Genomic DNA, 19,522 nt, shown 5'->3' with positions numbered 1-19,522 from the left:
CACTTCCCTGTCCTCCATGTGCCTTAGCATAGCTTCTAGGAGGATCTGCTCCATGATCTTCCCAGGCACAGAGGTGAGGCTGACAGGTCGGTAGTTCCCAGGGTCCTCCTTTCTACCCTTTTAAAAAATTTTCCTCCAGTCATCAGGGACTTTGTCTGACTGCCATGACCTTTCAAATACGATGGAGAGTGCTTGGCAACTCCATCATCCAATTCCCTCAGGACTCTGGGGTGCATCTTGCCAGGTCCCATAGACTTATGTGTGTTCAGGTTCCTCAGGTGGTCACGAGCCTGATCTTCTCTTACAGTGGGAGGGATTTTGCTCCCCCAGTCCCCATCTTGTGGTCCATCCACTCGCGAGGTGTGGGAAGAGAGGTTGCCAGTGAAGACTGAGGCAAAAAAGTCATTGAGTACCTCAGCCTTCTCCTGGTCCATTGTTACCAGTTTGCCAGTCTTTCTCATCAAGGGGGGTATACATGGCTCAGCCCAACATAAAATATAAAAACTGGACAAATGATAAAATGAACTTTGAGGAGAGAAACAGGCTTGAGCTGGCTTTAACTCACATATTCCCAGCAACTGGGGATGCGCGGTGTCATGACGGTGAGCATATAGAGACTGGTAAAGGGAATCACATTTCTACTGTGAATGAACTGTATATTGTAGTCACTATATTATGCTGTGTTGTGATTTCACTATATTGCCGTATCACTCTGCTAAATTAAAATGCTATGCAACACCAAATATCTTCATATAATTTCATTTGATATTAAACAATAAACCTTCCTTGTGTGGAATATCTAAAAGAACCTGATCAGTGAGCATTGGACTCTGACATCTACACTAGGAGAATTTCCAATGTAGCTACATAAAGTCTAAAGGTATGATTATGAAAAAAAAAAAAGCTAAGGGAGAGCACATGACCAAAGTTATGCAAGAATCTAAGGTGAATGGAAACTTCTCCATGTTAGCACATATCCACTCATTTAAAATGTAACTTTAAGAATTCACTTGGTCAAGCAGTTATTGTACTGGTGATATGCAACCCTGCCTCCTACAGATTCATTCAAAGTGTTAGATAAGCATCAACATGTTTACTTCTTTAGAAAGCTCTCCACTGTATGTCAAACATATTCTTTAAAATTCAGAAAACCCGTTTATCCTCATGTAGCTACTCTTCCTAGACTTTGTCATATGGAAGCAGAGAGAGACATACTCATTCAGAGAGAAGAGAAGAGAAGAGAAGAGAAGAGAAGAGAAGAGAAGAGAAGAGAAGAAAAGAAAAGAAAAGAAAAGAAAAGAAAAGAAAAGAAAAGAAAAGAAAAGAAAAGAAAAGAAAAGAAAAGAAAAGAAAAGAAAAGAAAAGAAAAGAAAAGAAAAGAAAAGAAAAGAAAAGAAAAGAAAAGAAAAGAAAAGAAAGGAAAAGAAAGGAAAAGAAAGGAAAAGAAAGGAAAAGAAAGGAAAAGAAGAGAAAAGAAGAGAAAAGAAGAGAAAAGAAAAGAAGAGAAAAGAAGAGAAAAGAAAAGAAAAGAAAAGAAAAGAAAAGAAAAGAAAAGAAAAGAAAAGAAAAGAAAAGAAAAGAAAAGAAAAGAAAAGAAAAGAAAAGAAAAGAAAAGAAAAGAAAAGAAGAGAAAAGAAGAGAAAAGAAAAGAAGAGAAAAGAAGAGAAGAGAAGAGAAGAGAAAAGAAGAGAAGAGAAAAGAAGAGAAGAGAAAAGAAGAGAAAAGAAAAGAAGAGAAAAGAAAAGAAGAGAAAAGAAAAGAAGAGAAAAGAAAAAAGAAAAGAAAAGAAAAGAAAAGAAAAGAAAAGAAAAGAAAAGAAAAGAAAAGAAAAGAAAAGAAAAGAAAAGAAAAGAAAAGAAAAGAAAAGAAAAGAAAAGAAAAGAAAAGAAAAGAAAAGAAAAGAAAAAGGATGGAAGGGACCTACAACGATCATCTAGTCCAACTGCCTGACCTCTTCAGGGTTGACCAAATGCTAAAGCGTGTTATTAAGGGCATTGCCCAAAGGCATCTTAAACACTGACAGGCTTGGGGCATGGACCACCTCTCTAGGAAGCCTGTTCCAGTGTCTGACTACCCTCTCGCTAAAGAAATACTTCCTGACATCCAGGCTGAACCTCCCCTGGCACAGCTTTGAACCATTCCCGTGCGTCCTGTCCCTGGATCTGAGGGAGAAGAGATCAGCATTTCCCTCTCCACTTCCCCTCTGCAGGAAGCTGTAGAGAGCAACGAGGTTGCCCCTCAGCCTCCTTTTCTCCAAACTAGCTAAACCCAGAGTCCTCAGCCACTCATAGGACATGCCTTCCAGCCCTTCCACCAGCTTTGTTGCCCTCCTCTGGACGCATTCAAGGACCTTCACACCCCTTTTAAATTGTCAGGCCCAGAACTGCACACAGGATTCAAGATGAGGCCGCACCAATGCTGAACACAGCAGGATCATCACCTTTTTTGTCCGACTGGTTATGCTGTGTTTGATGCACCCCAGAATGTGGTTTGCCCTCTTGGCTGCCAGGGCACACTGCTGGATCCTATTGATCCTGCTGTCCACCAGCACCCCCAGATCCCTTTCTGCAGGGCTGCACTCCAGCCACTCCTCTCCCAATTTATACTTGTGTCCGGCATTACTCCATCCCAGGTGGAATCTGGCATTTTTACTTGTTAAATTTCATGTCATCCAATGCTCCAATCCACGCAGATTCCTCTGCAAGGCCTCTTGTCCCTTAAGAGAGTCAACAGCACCTCCCAGTTTGGCATCATCAGCAAACTTGCTAATGGTGCATTCAGCTCCTGCATCCATATTGTTGATAAATATATTGAACAGGACTGGCCCTAGTATTGAACCCTGAGGAACACCGCTGGTGACTGGTCACCAGCCAGATGTAGCCCCATTCACTACAACCCTTTGAGTCCTGCCCTTCAGCCAGTTCTTCACCCAGCACACTGTGTACCTGCACAACTCACAGTTGGACAACTTGTCCAGAAGGATGCTATGGGGGATGGTATCAAAAGACTTACTAAAATCCAGAAAAGCTACATCCACCACCTTCCCTCCATCCACTAGGTGAGTGACCTTATCATAGAAGGGTATCAAATTAGTTAGACAGGACTTTCCCTTTGTGAACCCATGTTGACTGTACCTGAGGACTGCACTGTTCTTTAAATGCCTTTCAATAGCACCCAGTATGATCTTCTCCATAATTTTTACAGTTACTGAGGTTAAACTAACAGGTCTGTAGTTTCCTGGGTCTTCCCTCACACCCTTCTTGCAAATTGAAATAACATTGGCTAGATTCCAGTCAGCAGGGACCTCCCCAGACTCCCAAGACCTTTGGGTAGATGATTGACATAACATCCGTTAGCTCCTTCAGTACTCTGGGATAAATCCCATCAGGCCCCATGGACTTATGAACATTCAGATAACTGAGAGCACTTAAATTAGGCTTTTACTCTGATTTCCCACTTAAAGAAGATTACTAAGGGGGGAAAGGAGGGAGAATATAGCCCAGAAAGATGAACCTTCCTAGGCTAAAATGAGCTCCTGCAAAAAGCACTTTGAAAATATCATCATAAGGATAAATATGTACAAGTAGCATGTGCATTAGTTGCATTATCCATTTTCTCAGACTATCCCTGGCCTTGAAAGTGTTTTTGCTGGAAAACACAATGTATTTCTTTATGATTTTCAGGAAAACTTTAAAAAATACTGCCTGTGCCTTCAAGAACTTCAGTGTGCTTGATTTCATATTATCTTCCAAACACCAGTTTCTGCTATTCACATCTACATACCCAGCACTTCACATTCTTTATTCGGGTCACTAATTACAGTGTAGGACTCAAGGTGCCAAGACAAAAATGAAGGCACAGGTACAAGTTATTCCCTAATCTAGACAAACTGCTGCTGTTCCTTCCAATGAAAACAAGTTGATCAACTTGAGGTCACAGCTGTTTTCACCTTTTGCAATAGTCTTTCTAATCAGTGAATGACTGAACAACTTGTTTGTTGCATTATCATTCCCATTTTAATAATGGGAAAACAAGGACAGATTGTTTAAGCAAGATGCCTCTGAAGCCATGCAAAAATCGGTAGAACCACATCTCTATAAACAACATAAGCTTTACTGTTCCAAAATTAAAGAAAAAATAATCAATAAACTTAAAACCAAAACTTTAAAATCAATGCCCTAGAAAAACTAGCTTCTGAAAGCAGCTTTCAATGTAACTTTTGCAGAGATAGCTGAAAGCATATAAGAATGGATACTAAAAATGATGTTGAATGAATTGAAGTCATTCAGCATTTTCTGACATTAAATAAAGCTTCAGTTTATTACAAAGGAGCTACCAGCAGAAGTGTCATCATCAAGTCCAACCATCAACCCAACACCACCATGCCTACTAAACCATGTCCTGAAGTGCCACATCTACACATTTTTTGAATACCTCCAGGGATGGTGACTCCACCACTTCTCTGGGCAGCCTGTTCCAATGTCTGACCACTCTTTCAGTAAAGAAATTTTTCCTAATATCCAATCTAAACCTCCCCTGATGCAACTTGAGGCCATTTCCTCTCATCCTATAACTTGTTACCTGGGAAAAGAGACCGACATCCACTTCGCTACAACCTCCTTTCAGGTAGCTGTAGACAGCAATAGGGTCTTCCCTGAGCCTCCTCTTCTTCAGACTAAACAGCCCCAGTTCCCTCAGCTGCTCCTCATAAGACTTGTTCTCTAGACCCCTCACCAGCCTCCTTGCCCTTCTTTAGACATGCTCCAGCACCTCAATGTCTTTCTTGTAGAGGGGCCCAAAACTGAACACAGTACTCCAGGTGCAGCCTCACCAGTGCCGAGTACAGGGGGATGATCGCTTCCCTACTCCTGCTGGCCACGCCATTTCTGATACAAACTAGGATGCCATTGGCCTTCTTGACCACCTGGGAACACTGCCGACATATTCAGCTGGCTCTAATTTAACATCTCCATAGAACTCAGGATAAGCAACAATAGATTTGGAAGAAATAAAATGAAACTTTAATTTTTATTCATGATTAACGTAACATTTTAGAATACTACATGGCCTTCAACAAAATTTTAGATAGATTTTATGTCAACATGTTGCAAGATGGAAAAAAATGCCCTCATTTCACAGGTAATGAAAGAGTTTTCACATATTACAGGTACCAACAGCTCATATTTCTTAAGCCAACAACTTGCAGGCATTCAATATTTCTGAACATCAAATAATAGGTGCTACAAGTAAGATATGTAAAACAGGCAACCAAAAATCAGTTCACTATTGAAAATACGGGTCTATCAGAGGTAAAAGAACCTAGGTGTTACAATTTTTTAAGTTGAATGTCTCACAAGATGTCTAGCTACTGGAATATTGTTAGTTCAGTAATCAAGTCAAGTAAGGTTTATACTTAAGCTTTCAATTACTTATTCCAACAGAATCTCGACATTCACATCCGTCTACTAAATATCCTATTGTTCTTACCTTCTGAAAAAATTATTTCTCTACAACCCAGTCTTCAACTTTCCATTCTATCTTCTATCTTTAATATTAACAAAAACATTCAGTTATTTTTCACTAAAAAGAATATCTTCATATAGAAGTCATATTCCTCAAGTTTCTTCAATGCAGTCTTCTTTTCATAACACCTGCCACAATTAGTCTTTTCATTTGTGGTATAAAATTTTGAAATACACAGTTGAAAATAGGTTTGAACCGTTCAATATGGACAGAGGAAGAAGGAGAAGAGGGAGTATAAAAAAATGAAATATACACAAACTGCTTCTCTTCTCTTCTCTTCTCTTCTCTTCTCTTCTCTTCTCTTCTCTTCTCTTCTCTTCTCTTCTCTTCTCTTCTCTTCTCTTCTCTTCTCTTCTCTTCTCTTCTCTTCTCTTCTCTTCTCTTCTCCTCTCCTCTCCTCTCCTCTCCTCTCCTCTCCTTCCTCTGATGCTGCTACCAAAACAATGTGCCTCACTAATTTGAAGGAAACATTTTTTTTAATAAAACATCACAGGAAATTTCCTCTTGACACAAAGAAAATGAGAGATGTGTTTAATTGATCAAGAGATTAAATGACTAAATCTGACTGAAGTTAGTTAATATGAAAAATCAGTCCAGAATTAAAATGGAAAAAAGTTATATGAGATGATATAATAAAATATATTTACAGAGAAAAGGACTGTACTTAATGACATCTCAAAATAGCTTAGATTCTTATTTCTACTCATGATTAAAATCTAAAATGGAAAGATAATTTGTCAGGTTGTCAGGTTAACTATTACCTTATTTTTACACTACTTAAACAGATTAGAGAAAACTTTGAGTCAGCTTCTCTTTGAGAAGGTATAGAGAAACTGTTCATACAATACATTCAAATTAAGAAAAACATTAAAACCAGTAGCAGTTAGGGGAAAAATATTTTAGACTGAGGACAGGTAATACACAAAGCTTTGCTTAATTTTAGTAGAACACACCAAGAGTTCAGTTCTTCAAGTGCAAAAGAAGATATCATTAGAACATTTCTAACCTCAAAGACACTGGGTTAAGATGCCCTGAGTGTAAGACAGCATCAAATGCTATTTAAGAGTCCTGAGCTTTGATCTTCATGCAAATATCCACTGAACAGCTGTATGACACAGTCACATAGATCAAATTCAGACATGATGGTGCAATGTGAAAGTGTAAGAAGAGACATGGTGCAAAATATATACTCTTCTTCCTCTTTTCTAGCTTATGCCCCATTTCCCAAATGACTCTATTGCTAGAACTTAAAAAAAAAAAACAAACCCAAAAAAGCCAGTGGCCCTATTTACTTTATTCAGAACAACATCTATATCACATTACTATAGGTAACCCAAATATTTGACCCTTGATTCAGTATATTTTAATTTTTTATGAAGCATTAGTAGTGATAGAGATGAGAAAAGACAGGCAGGGACTTAACAGTATCAACACAGTTTTATTAAATTTTATTTACTGCAAAGTTCAGCAATCTCTCCATCTATAGGTAAATAAAAAAAAACCCCAACAACTTACACCCCCAGAATTTGCACATATACCATGCTTATGTCCAAATGTATACAACATCTTGTTGTGGATCACACAGATTTTTAAGTGATGTTAAGACCACGGCCACATTCTCCAGCTGCTCCAGCCCAGGAGTCCCTCATGCACGACTGGCTGGAGCCCATCCAGGTGCCACAGGGACTCTGGGTCTCTGCCCAGGCTGAGGGTCACAGATGCCACTTTCCCATTTGCAGGTTCAGCAGCTGAGCACATATTCTAGACACACACACACACACACACACACACACACACAGAGGACACTGACATGGCCAGTCACACAGAAAGCCACAGACAAGATGCTGCCTTCAACAGCATCTACATACAGGACTCACATAAAGTACAAACACAGACAGCCAAGTCCCCTTCCTACTCTTTGACTGGTACAGACAGAAGTTCACTAGTGAAGGCACGCACACACACATTTGCAGATCCCTTGAGTAGCAGCATGGCCCCTCTGTCCACCTGGTACCACTGCCTGGATCCCAGGCCCTCTTACCCGCTTCACAGGTCCCCTACTAGCTGGCTAGTCCAGCTTGATGCTTGCTAGCAAACACACACACTTGTCCCACATGCACTCCTGTCAGAGGCCAATACTCTCTGACCAGGTCCTTTTAGATATTCCATGCATGGAGGGTGTAATGTTTAATATCAAATTTACTTATTTGATGATACTTGATGTTACACGGGATTTCTGAATTAGCAGTCATACAAAATACACTGAAAACACAATACAAATGTAAGTTACACTTAGCAAAATATAGCAATTGCAATACACAGTTCAATCACAATACCAATGTGATCTCCACTACTGATCCTTATAATATGCTCACCATCACAATGCTGGGCATCCCCAGTTGCCAGAAAGGAATACATGGGTTGAAGTCAGCTCAAGCTTGTTGCTCTCTTAGAAATTCTTTTGTTAGTTGTTTAGTTTTTATACTCTGTGTTGGGCTGAGCCACATATTCGCTCCCCCCATGCTGATCTGGCTAACTCAGGGAGACACATGAGCTGAGACCCGAGGCTCTGCTCCAGTCATAGGCGTGAAGCCCCTCACTCACCTCATTCATACTGGACCCCTCCCAGTAGCTGGGATTTGGGTCACACAACATTCCAGCCTAGTGGCTGGAGACTGAGACCGCCACCCGCTCCAGTATCTGACACTGAGATCCCACTTGCTCCAGTAGCTGGCACCGCAGGCCAGGGGCACATACACGCCCGGTTTGGCACCAATTTTCAGTCACACTCGCACACAGGTCTCACCAGGAGCTGGCACTTAGTCCTAGACAAGCATACTGACTGGCCTCATTTTACACGAGACCGGCCCTTTTTATACCCTTTTCTGTCTACCCCCCCCCCCTACTCTATTCCTCCCTGCTCCCTCTTCTCCATGCCTGTCCCTTCATGGGTTTGCACAGTTCTATTGCTTCCCTCATGAATTCCAGTCCGGGATCTTATCAGCTGCAAAGTCTAGGTTGATCTTCCTGGAAGTGGTGCCTGTAGTTTCTTGATAGCCCATCAACTGGTGTGACAGGCAAAGTTTGTTGGTTTGTTTCTTGTCATTGTCTCCATATTTGTTTTGTCAGGTCTGTGTCTCTGTATATTTTGTTTCTGGTTTCCCCCTTTTTCCCTTAGTATCCCATTTGATCTGGTCCCCAATCAGATAACCTTGCTGGATACTTTTCCCACTCTCACATGCCCTCATCAATTAGTGTGACTGACCAGGTTTATTTCTCATCACTACCTCCCTTATCATTTGTCAATCAGATCTGTGTCCCTGCATGTTCTTGTTTATGGCTTCCTCCTTTTCTTATTATCCCCTTTTGCACTGAAAAAGGTCCTTGACCAGATACCCTTAAAGGAGCAGACACTCTCCTTCCACACACCCTTACACAGATCTTTATTGGGTCTGGCTGGGATGGAGTTAATTTTCTTCATAGCAGTTCATATTTTACTGTGTTTTAGATATGTGACCAAAGCAATGTTGATATCACACTAATTTTTTGGCTGCTGCTGAACAGTGCTTGTATAGCGTCAAGGTCTTCTCTGTTTCTCACTCTGCTCCCACTGCAAATAGGCTGAGGGTGGGCAAGAGGTTGGAAGTGGACTGACCAAAGGGATATTCCATGCCATACAAATGTCATGCATAGCAATAAAATGGAGGGGAGGAAGGTTTTAGGTAGGTAGCCATTTTTTGCTTGGGGACTGGCTGGGCATCGGTCTATTTGTGGGAGATGGTGAGTGATTGTCTTTGCATCACTTGTTTTGTGGTGGGGTTTTTTTTTCTTTCTTTCTTTATTCTTCCCCTTCTCTGCCTATTAAACTATTTTTATCTAGACCCATGAGTTTTCTAGCTTTTGCTCTTCCTGTTCTCTTCCCCTGTCCCACTGGGGATGGGGGGAGGGGTAAAAAGCAATCCATATATTAAAACAGAACAACAGGTATTGTACAATAAAAACAGGCGATACTGGTACAGGCAACAAGCTAAAATGAAAATACTGAGCCTAGCAAAAGCTCAGTCAAGTTTGCCTATACATCTACAGCGCATTCCTTAATCATCCATGCAAGAAATGTCACCATTCCAATAGTTATAGCAATTAGAACACATAATAAGGTGATTTAACTAAATGGTACTGCTTGAAAAACGACTATTGTTTGGACCAACCATTTTAACTAGGAAAAAAATTAATACAGATTAAAATATAATTTTATTGGTCAAAATCTGAGAAGAGTAGAATAGAAGCAATAACGAAGAGTTAGGCTACTGAGTTAGCAGTGGTTTCCATCACTGCTATGCAGAACAGACTGTACTCACAGCTACTACAGCTTTAGCAATACCTATCAGTAAGAGAATGGAGGAGAATCTTATCTTCTAGTAATACAAAGAGTAAGAGGGTAGAACAGTTTTCTGGTCCAAGAGTCATGAGCAGTGTGGTAATGTTTGCTCTACTAAATGAATGGGGAATAGAAAAGCAGGTTATTAGGATTTGAACATTAAAAACTTTAAAAAGCTACTAATGAATTTCTGACAGCTGGTAGGGACTGACTGGCTGAGAGGTGTTAATATCATTACCACACAATCAAATATCTATCTAGGTAACAGCAATCACCTCAATACAAGACTTCTATTGTTACAAAAAGAAGCTAAATCCAAAGACCATTATTAAAGAAACATCATTCTGATACAGCTATGCACTGAATCACAGAATCACAGAATCACAGAATGGTAGGGGGTGAAAGGGACCTCTGTGGGTCATCTAGTCCAACCCCCCTGCCGAAGCAGGGTCTCCTACAGCAGGCTGCACAGGACACTGTCCAGGCGGGTCTTGAATATCTCCAGAGAAGGAGACTCCACAGCCTCCCTGGGCAGCCTGTTCCAGTGCTCCGTCACCCTCAGAGGGAAGAAGTTCTTCCTCATGTTCAGACGGAACTTCCTTAGCTTCAGTTTGTGCCCATTGCCCCTTGTCCTGTCGCTGGGCACCACTGAAAAGAGTCTGGCCCCATCCTCCTGACGCCCACCCTTCAGATATTTATAGGCATTTAGAAGGTCCCCTGTCAGCCTTCTCTTCTTCAGGCTAAACAAGCCCAGCTCCCTCAGCCTTTCCTCATAGGAGAGATGCTCCAGTCCCCTCATCATCCCCGTCGCCCTCCGCTGGACTCTTTCCAGTAGCTCCTCATCTTTCTTGAACTGGGGAGCCCAGAACTGGATGCAGTACTCCAGATGGGGCCTCACTAGGGCAGAGTAGAGGGGGAGGAGAACCTCCCTCGACCTGCTGGCCACACTCTTTTTGATGCATCCCAGGATGGTCAACTTGTCATCCACCAGGACACCCAGGTCCCTCTCTGCAGAGCTGCTCTCCAGCAGGTCCGCCGCAAGCCTGTACTGCTGCATGGGTTTGTTCCTCCCCAGGTGCAGGACCCTGCACTTGCCCTTGTTGAACTTCATCAGGTTCCTCTCTGCCCAACTCTTCAGCCTGTCCAGGTGTCGCGTTAAAGGGGGGTAAGCAGAGTCTGATAAGCAACAAAAGGAGAGTCCTCCCGTTGAGTCACGAGGTTCAGAGCAGACCCCCTTGCGTTCTAAACTCTCTCTCAGAGGAGAGTCTAGGTGCGGCTGGATCAACTCCTAGTCCCAGACTTGGTCAGTGGTTTGTCTAAAGGGTTAAGTGTGTAGCCACTTCTCAGATTCAACTTGCCTGTCAGAGCCCTTCCAAGGACTTTCCCTGAAACAGTTTCGCAAAGTTGAAACAATAGGTAATTTATTCAAGAGACAGGTATCACAGATTCGAGATTGTCGTTGATAAATGCACTGTCTACAAAAGTTGAGCTCAAAGGTAATGGTTTAGCACTTTAGTTAACAATGTGTTCCGGGGATACATCTGACAAAGTGAGAGGCATGACTCTTACCAAAAAGGCGTCCCTTCTTGGGGGGAGAAGAGAGGTTCAGGCCCGTCGACCTGTCCGTCAGGTAAAGTTCTCGCTTGGCTCCTCCTCCCAAAGAGAGTTTTAAGTGCCAATTTTTATATATTTGTAAATCTTTTTGCGAGGTGAGACTAAGTGAATTATTGTGTATCGACTGGCGATTGGCGTGGAATGTCGTGTCGTCAGAAGCGGGACTCAGCAGTGTGACACGCCTTCGGAGCAGACATCTTGGTATGTGTATTCGGGGGGCAATCTGTTCTTTATCCAAAGCAATCTCTGGCTGCAGGGCCTCTGCCAGGCCCCACAGATCACTTGATTTATAGTGATGGGCTATCCCCTCTTACTGTTTTCTGATAAGCACAAGTTAATTGCTCCCTTTGTTAACTCTTTGGCTCTTGACGCCTGAGTCCGAGCATGTCTTTCGTCTTGCATTGACAAGTCCAGCAAGGCCATCGATTACACCAGGTCTCGCTGAATGGCAGCACAGCCTTCCGGTGTATCCACCACTCCTCCCAGTTTTGTGTCATCAGCAAACTTGCTGAGGGTACACTCTAACTCTTCATCCAGGTCATTGATGAAATAGTTGAACAAGACTGGGCCAAGTATTGACCCCTGGGGGACACCACTAGTTACAGGCCTCCAACTAGACTCTGTGCTGCTCATGACAGCCCTCTGAGCTCTGCCATTCTGTTAGTTCTCCATCCACTTCACTGACCACTCATCCAGCCCACACTTCCTCAGCTTCCCTAGGAGGATGTTAGGGGAGACAGTGTCGAAAGCCTTGCTGAAGTCAAGGTAGACAACATCCACTGCTCTCCCCTCATCTACCCAGCCTGTCATGTCATCGTAGAAAGCTAACAGATTGGTCAAGCATGATTTCCCCTTGGTGAATCCATGCTGACTACTCCTAATAACCTTCTTTTCCTCCACTTGCTTGATGATGACCTCTAGAATGAGCTGCTACATCGTCTTTCCCGGGATGGAGGTGAGGCTGACCGGCCTGTAGTTCCTTGGGTCCTCCTTCTTGCCCTTTTTGAAGATTGGAGTGACACTGGCTTTTCTCCAGTCCTCGGGCACCTCTCCTGTCCTCCAGAACCTTTCAAAGATGATGGAGAGTGGCTCAGCATCTGTATCTGCATATCTGTACATATTGTAAATCTGTACAATTTAGTCTCTGCATTTCATTTGTTTCCAGTATGCAAACATGTATGAATTATAATGGAGTCCTCAAGCGGGGGGGGGGAAATCAGTGTCCTTAAAAAAGTACTTATACTCTTTTATTGCACAGTTTGGTGGCAGGCTGTTGTTTTCCACTTAGTCTGATATGTCACAGAAGTGAATAAATTTTGGAGTCCTTCTGCATGTAAGATATTACATAACATAAAAGGAAAAATACTGCCTAAGCAAAAAGGGGAGATTGGAAATGTTTTGATTTAATTGACAGTTCGCATTTAAAGAGAGCTCCAGATGAGAAGGCACAGACAATATTCACAGACAATGTAGCCACCTTCAATTTCAAATATCCATTTTAAAATACATTTTTGACTTCTAACATATTTGCACATTTTTCCAATGGTCTTTTCCAACCTAAGATTCTATGATTCTATGAAAATACAGCACTGCAAACATTAGCATGTGCCTTGTAATCCAGTCATTTTCTATAGCTGCCATTGGTAAGGGAAAGGGTAAACAGGCTTGACAAACAGAGAACTGGGGGAAAATCCAGCTCACTCTCATGGCACTACAAAGCCAATGCCATTAAGCAGAAGCAACAAATAATTTCCATCAGTATAGTGTAAGTTATGTAGTATAAGCAAGAGGATGTAGCAAATACACCAGCTAAGAAAATGCCACGTATAAAACCCCCACTTTTGAGCTGACATGTGTCTTGAAACAATTTGAAAGCATGTTTTGCATGCTTTTCAATGGGAAGATGATGAGGCTAGAAACAGAGTTTGTGGATGAACATAAGAAACTTGCAAAATGATTCAAAGAAAGGCCAGTGTGAGAGAAGACAAATACATTTCTTAGAATTCATGAACTTGGAATTAACCACTTCCTTCTCTACAGCTGTCAGGAGACCCAACTGCAATCATTGCTTTTCTGTTAGCAGTTCCCAGGACAAGTCTCATAAAAGTGAATAGCAGCACCATAGATCTGAAAGATAAGAAAATGTTGAGCACACATTAAATAGAAGGTTGGGTTAGACTGTTCTAGAAGCACTCTTCAGTCGTGTATGTTTTCACTACACACACATGCCATAGTGCTTTTGTTGGAAGCCCCCAGAGCTACTTCTTATTTATGTAAGACATATATATATATGAAAACAAAATTCTAATAAAAAGAATGCTAAATCTTTTTAACTTTCTTTTGTGCCTGCCTTCCTCTTCTTTCACAGCATTCTTCTCAAAGTAAAATGAAAAGGAAGGAACCCAAAGCTGCTTGCTATAACAGGACACTAGCCACTAACTGTTATACTAGCCAAAGCATGTCAGGAAATGCTTGTGTTCATCAGTATTTCCATATCTTTATCACACTGTGGTGGGTTGGCCCTGGCTAACAGTTAAGCACCCACACAGACGCTTGCTCACTTGAATGAAATTATACTGTCAAGCTTGCAAAAGGGGGGAAAATTAGTGTGATTGATACCATTCCTTATGAGCAAGATTGGTAGATACTTTATTCATCCTTGCAAAAGTAGTATTCATATTATGAAGAAATGGCTTGTTTTCCTGTTTGATAGTGGACAAGGAATCATGAGAAGCTCATAAGAACTTAAAGCTAAACATTAATACATGTTGTTAACCCCTTTAGAAGTAGGCTAAATTTCTATTACTAAAAAAATCTTCTTGAAAGAACAGAAAAATTCAGGCCCTTTGCTTTTAGTGTTGCTAAGCATTAGACTAAACATCACGAACTCTTTCAGTTGTTTTCTGTATAGCTTTGCTTATGCCTTATTGGAAGTCTCTAGAAAGACAGAAAATGGCCCAACGCAAATTTTTATGAGGGCAACATTTGACAATTCCTTTCCCAATATTTAGCAAATGCTGCAGAAACAATGTCTACTTTATCTCAATATCAGTGTTTTAAAGTACAAGTTGACAGTGCTCAATCATACCTTTTCTGCAGAAGAAGGGATCAGTACAAATCTTGAACATACTGCTAGTGGATATCTGGTCTAAGGGTCCCAGCACTCAATAAATAGTAACTCCCATAGGAAGGAAGAACAGAGGTGCAGATTCTGACAATAGGAATGACTCATAGTTCTCATCTGGCTATCTGAAAATGAAATCTTGAGAATGGGAAAAGGAAGAGAATAAATGCATTTGCTCCGCAAACCCTGGTTAATGTAACAGAAGTATATTTCCCACAAAAATACATCAAAATCTATGGTTTACTAGGTTACAATAGCTGAAAATTTGTGGTGAGTTAACCTTGGTTGGCTGCCAGATATCCACCAAGCTGCTCTATAACTCCCCTCCTCAGCGGACCAGGGGGAAGAAAATAAGATTAAAAACTCAGGGGTTGAGATAAAGGCAGTATAATTAAGAAAAGCAAAGGCTACACATGGAAGCAAAGGAAACAACAACAAGAATTATTCTCTGCTTCCCATCAGCAGGCAATGTCCAGCCACTTCCTGGGAAGCAGGGCCTCAATACGCGTAGCAATTGTTTCAGGAGACAAACACCTTAAAAACGAAAGCCCTCTACTCCTCTTCCTTTCTCTTGGAATTAATTGCTGAGCACGATGTCATATGGTATGGAATATCTCTTTTGTCGGTTTGGGTCAGCTGTCCCGGCTCTGTCCCCTCCCAACCTCTTGCCCACCCCCAGCTTTCTGGACTTTGGGGGTGGTTGGAGAGAGAGCCTCCATGCTGTGGGAGCACTGCTCAGCAGTAGCCAAAACAGTGGTGTGTTACCAACACCCTTCTAGCTACAACTGCAAAGCACAGCACTGTGAGGGCTGCTATGGGGAAAGTCGCCTCCATCCCAGCCAGGGCCAAACCAAAACTACATCGCGGGGAGACGGCAAACTTCATCTTTCTTTAATGGCTTTTAAAAAAGGGAGATGGGCACATGAAAGCAGGGCGATCCTTCGTTGCCCTTGAAACACCGTGTTACTGAGGCACCAGAGACGCCCACTGGAAGGCGTCTTCATCTCTTCTGTATCCCCAAGCAATGGGGTGAAGTTTGGTGATGCGGGCGCGTAAGTAACGCGAGGCCTTCACCTTTATTTAATCTTCCCGGGGAGAAGTTCTGGCTGTGTAAACTCCCTAAGGTATCCCGAAGGTGTTCCCGCTTCTGGGGGCGGGGGAATTCTGAAGCAGCTAGGCATGGCTCATACATTCAGAGAGACCGGGTGATTGCCGTAGGTTTAGGAGGTCTCTGGCGCCTGGTGGAATCTATGTCTCGCCTCGCTGGCAACGTTGCCGATACTTTGTTCCAAACCAGAGAGAGCAAAGGGTTATTAAACGGTGATCCGCTGAAGAATCGTAGCATCCTAGAGCAGCCCAGGTGGGCAGGGACCTCGAAAGATCGTCTGGCCCAGCCTTTTGTGGCAAAGGGAGCCTAGATGAGATTATCTAGCACCCTGTCCAATCGCATCTTGAAAACCTCCAGCGTTGAGACAAAATGTCTGTCTTGTATCGAGATGAAACCTCTCTCCTGGTGCAACTTGTACTCGTTGCCCCTTGTCTTCTCCATGTGGCTCCTTGCAAAGAGAGCACCTCCGGCCTCTTTGTAGCCACCCTTTAAGTACTGGTACTGGCATGCTGTGACAAGGTCCCCCCTGAGCCTTCTCTTCTCCAAGGGAGAAAAGACCCAACTCCTTCAGCCTTTCCTCATAGGGCGGGTTCTCCAGCCCTTTGATCGTCTTTGTGGCCCTCCTCGGGACCCTCTCCAGTCTGTCTGTGTCTTTTTTCGGTTTGTTGTTTTTTTGTTTTTTTTGAATTGTGGGGGCCAGAACTGGACACAGCACTGCAGGTGCGGCCTGCAGGGGTGACCTCTGTGAGAAGAGGCCAGGGCCTGCCCTGGGCCGGACACAGCTGGTTCCAGCCAGCTAGGCACTGGACTCGCCACAGGCCAAAGCTGAGCAACTCAGCGAAGCTGGTGGTGCCCCTGTGAAAACATCCGCTTAAAGTTAGTATGGGATACAAAGATGATCGCGTAAGCTTACTGTATGTATCTTAAATGTTAGATGCATGCAAAAAAAGGTCACTTACCAACCCATCGATGCCTGGTGTCAGGTAAGGGATCTCTCGGCCTCGAGGGGTAACCTTTGGGGGGGCGTCCCTACTCAAGGGGAGATCGCCGCCGCGCAGCCAGCTGCTATGGAGGGAGAGCTCGACGGACCCTGATGGCCGCATATGTTTCTAGCGTAAAGTGGTTGACTCGTAGTCAGATTTTCTGCTGTGTTCACGCAGTTTTGGCCGCTTATCAGCCCAGTCTCCAGCCAAACCGGTTTGTTGGGTTTGGTGCTGGGTTCTCGCTAACTACTAACTAGTGGTGTCCCCCAGGGGTCAGTACTTGGCCCAGTCTTATTCAGCTTCTGAATAAGAGCAGCTCTGCAGAGAGGGACCTGGGTGTCCTGGTGGATGACAAGTTGACCATCCTGGGATGCATCAAAAAGAGTGTGGCCAGCAGGTCGAGGGAGGTTCTTCTCCCCCTCTACTCTGCCCTAGTGAGGCCCCATCTGGAGTACTGCGTCCAGTTCTGGGCTCCCCAGTTCAAGAAAGATGAGGAGCTACTGGAAAGAGTCCAGCGGAGGGCGACGGGGATGATGAGGGGACTGGAGCATCTCTCCTATGAGGAAAGGCTGAGGGAGCTGGGCTTGTTTAGCCTGAAGAAGAGAAGGCTGACAGGGGACCTTCTAAATGCCTATAAATATCTGAAGGGTGGGCGTCAGGAGGATGGGGCCAGACTCTTTTCAGTGGTGCCCAGCGACAGGACAAGGGGCAATGGGCACAAACTGAAGCTAAGGAAGTTCCGTCTGAACATGAGGAAGAACTTCTTCCCTCTGAGGGTGACGGAGCACTGGAACAGGCTGCCCAGGGAGGCTGTGGAGTCTCCTTCTCTGGAGATATTCAAGACCCGCCTGGACAGTGTCCTGTGCAGCCTGCTGTAGGAGACCCTGCTTCGGCAGGGGGGTTGGACTAGATGACCCACAGAGGTCCCTTTCACCCCCTACCATTCTGTGATTCTGTGATTCTGTGATTCAGTGCATAGCTGTATCAGAATGATGTTTCTTTAATAATGGTCTTTGGATTTAGCTTCTTTTTGTAACAATAGAAGTCTTGTATTGAGGTGATTGCTGTTACCTAGATAGATATTTGATTGTGTGGTAATGATATTAACACCTCTCAGCCAGTCAGTCCCTACCAGCTGTCAGAAATTCATTAGTAGCTTTTTAAAGTTTTTAATGTTCAAATCCTAATAACCTGCTTTTCTATTCCCCATTCATTTAGTAGAGCAAACATTACCACACTGCTCATGACTCTTGGACCAGAAAACTGTTCTACCCTCTTACTCTTTGTATTACTAGAAGATAAGATTCTCCTCCATTCTCTTACTGATAGGTATTGCTAAAGCTGTAGTAGCTGTGAGTACAGTCTGTTCTGCATAGCAGTGATGGAAACCACTGCTAACTCAGTAGCCTAACTCTTCGTTATTGCTTCTATTCTACTCTTCTCAGATTTTGACCAATAAAATTATATTTTAATCTGTATTAATTTTTTTCCTAGTTAAAATGGTTGGTCCAAACAATAGTCGTTTTTCAAGCAGTACCATTTAGTTAAATCACCTTATTATGTGTTCTAATTGCTATAACTATTGGAATGGTGACATTTCTTGCATGGATGATTAAGGAATGCGCTGTAGATGTATAGGCAAACTTGACTGAGCTTTTGCTAGGCTCAGTATTTTCATTTTAGCTTGTTGCCTGTACCAGTATCGCCTGTTTTTATTGTACAATACCTGTTGTTCTGTTTTAATATATGGATTGCTTTTTACCCCTCCCCCCATCCCCAGTGGGACAGGGGAAGAGAACAGGAAGAGCAAAAGCTAGAAAACTCATGGGTCTAGATAAAAATAGTTTAATAGGCAGAGAAGGGGAAGAATAAAGAAAGAAAGAAAAAAAAACCCCACCACAAAACAAGTGATGCAAAGACAATCACTCACCATCTCCCACAAATAGACCGATGCCCAGCCAGTCCCCAAGCAAAAAATGGCTACCTACCTAAAACCTTCCTCCCCTCCATTTTATTGCTATGCATGACATTTGTATGGCATGGAATATCCCTTTGGTCAGTCCACTTCCAACCTCTTGCCCACCCTCAGCCTATTTGCAGTGGGAGCAGAGTGAGAAACAGAGAAGACCTTGACGCTATACAAGCACTGTTCAGCAGCAGCCAAAAAATTAGTGTGATATCAACATTGCTTTGGTCACATATCTAAAACACAGTAAAATATGAACTGCTATGAAGAAAATTAACTCCATCCCAGCCAGACCCAATAAAGATCTGTGTAAGGGTGTGTGGAAGGAGAGTGTCTGCTCCTTTAAGGGTATCTGGTCAAGGACCTTTTTCAGTGCAAAAGGGGATAATAAGAAAAGGAGGAAGCCATAAACAAGAACATGCAGGGACACAGATCTGACTGACAAATGATAAGGGAGGTAGTGATGAGAAATAAACCTGGTCAGTCACACTAATTGATGAGGGCATGTGAGAGTGGGAAAAGTATCCAGCAAGGTTATCTGATTGGGGACCAGATCAAATGGGATACTAAGGGAAAAAGGGGGAAACCAGAAACAAAATATACAGAGACACAGACCTGACAAAACAAATATGGAGACAATGACAAGAAACAAACCAACAAACTTTGCCTGTCACACCAGTTGATGGGCTATCAAGAAACTACAGGCACCACTTCCAGGAAGATCAACCTAGACTTTGCAGCTGATAAGATCCCGGACTGGAATTCATGAGGGAAGCAATAGAACTGTGCAAACCCATGAAGGGACAGGCATGGAGAAGAGGGAGCA

General features: G+C 43.0%; 1 protein-coding gene across 1 annotated transcript in view; it reads right to left on the bottom strand.

Moving 5' to 3' along the window:
• Positions 1–8,151: 8,151 nt before the first annotated feature.
• Positions 8,152–19,522, bottom strand: part of LOC142365443 (uncharacterized) — a 105,660-nt gene continuing 94,289 nt past the window's right edge. Inside the window, exons 2-3 of the mRNA XM_075446240.1 lie at positions 14,604–14,777; positions 8,152–13,642 (exon numbers count right to left, since the gene is read on the bottom strand). Coding sequence (XP_075302355.1) covers positions 10,356–11,012 — 657 coding nt within the window. The 5' untranslated portion in view covers positions 11,013–13,642; positions 14,604–14,777 and the 3' untranslated portion in view covers positions 8,152–10,355. The remainder of the gene's footprint in view (positions 13,643–14,603; positions 14,778–19,522) is intronic.

This window comes from Opisthocomus hoazin, chromosome W (genome assembly GCF_030867145.1).
Source record: "Opisthocomus hoazin isolate bOpiHoa1 chromosome W, bOpiHoa1.hap1, whole genome shotgun sequence".
Classification (NCBI taxonomy): Eukaryota; Metazoa; Chordata; class Aves; order Opisthocomiformes; family Opisthocomidae; genus Opisthocomus; species Opisthocomus hoazin.
This window is presented reverse-complemented; position numbering and strand designations above follow the sequence as displayed.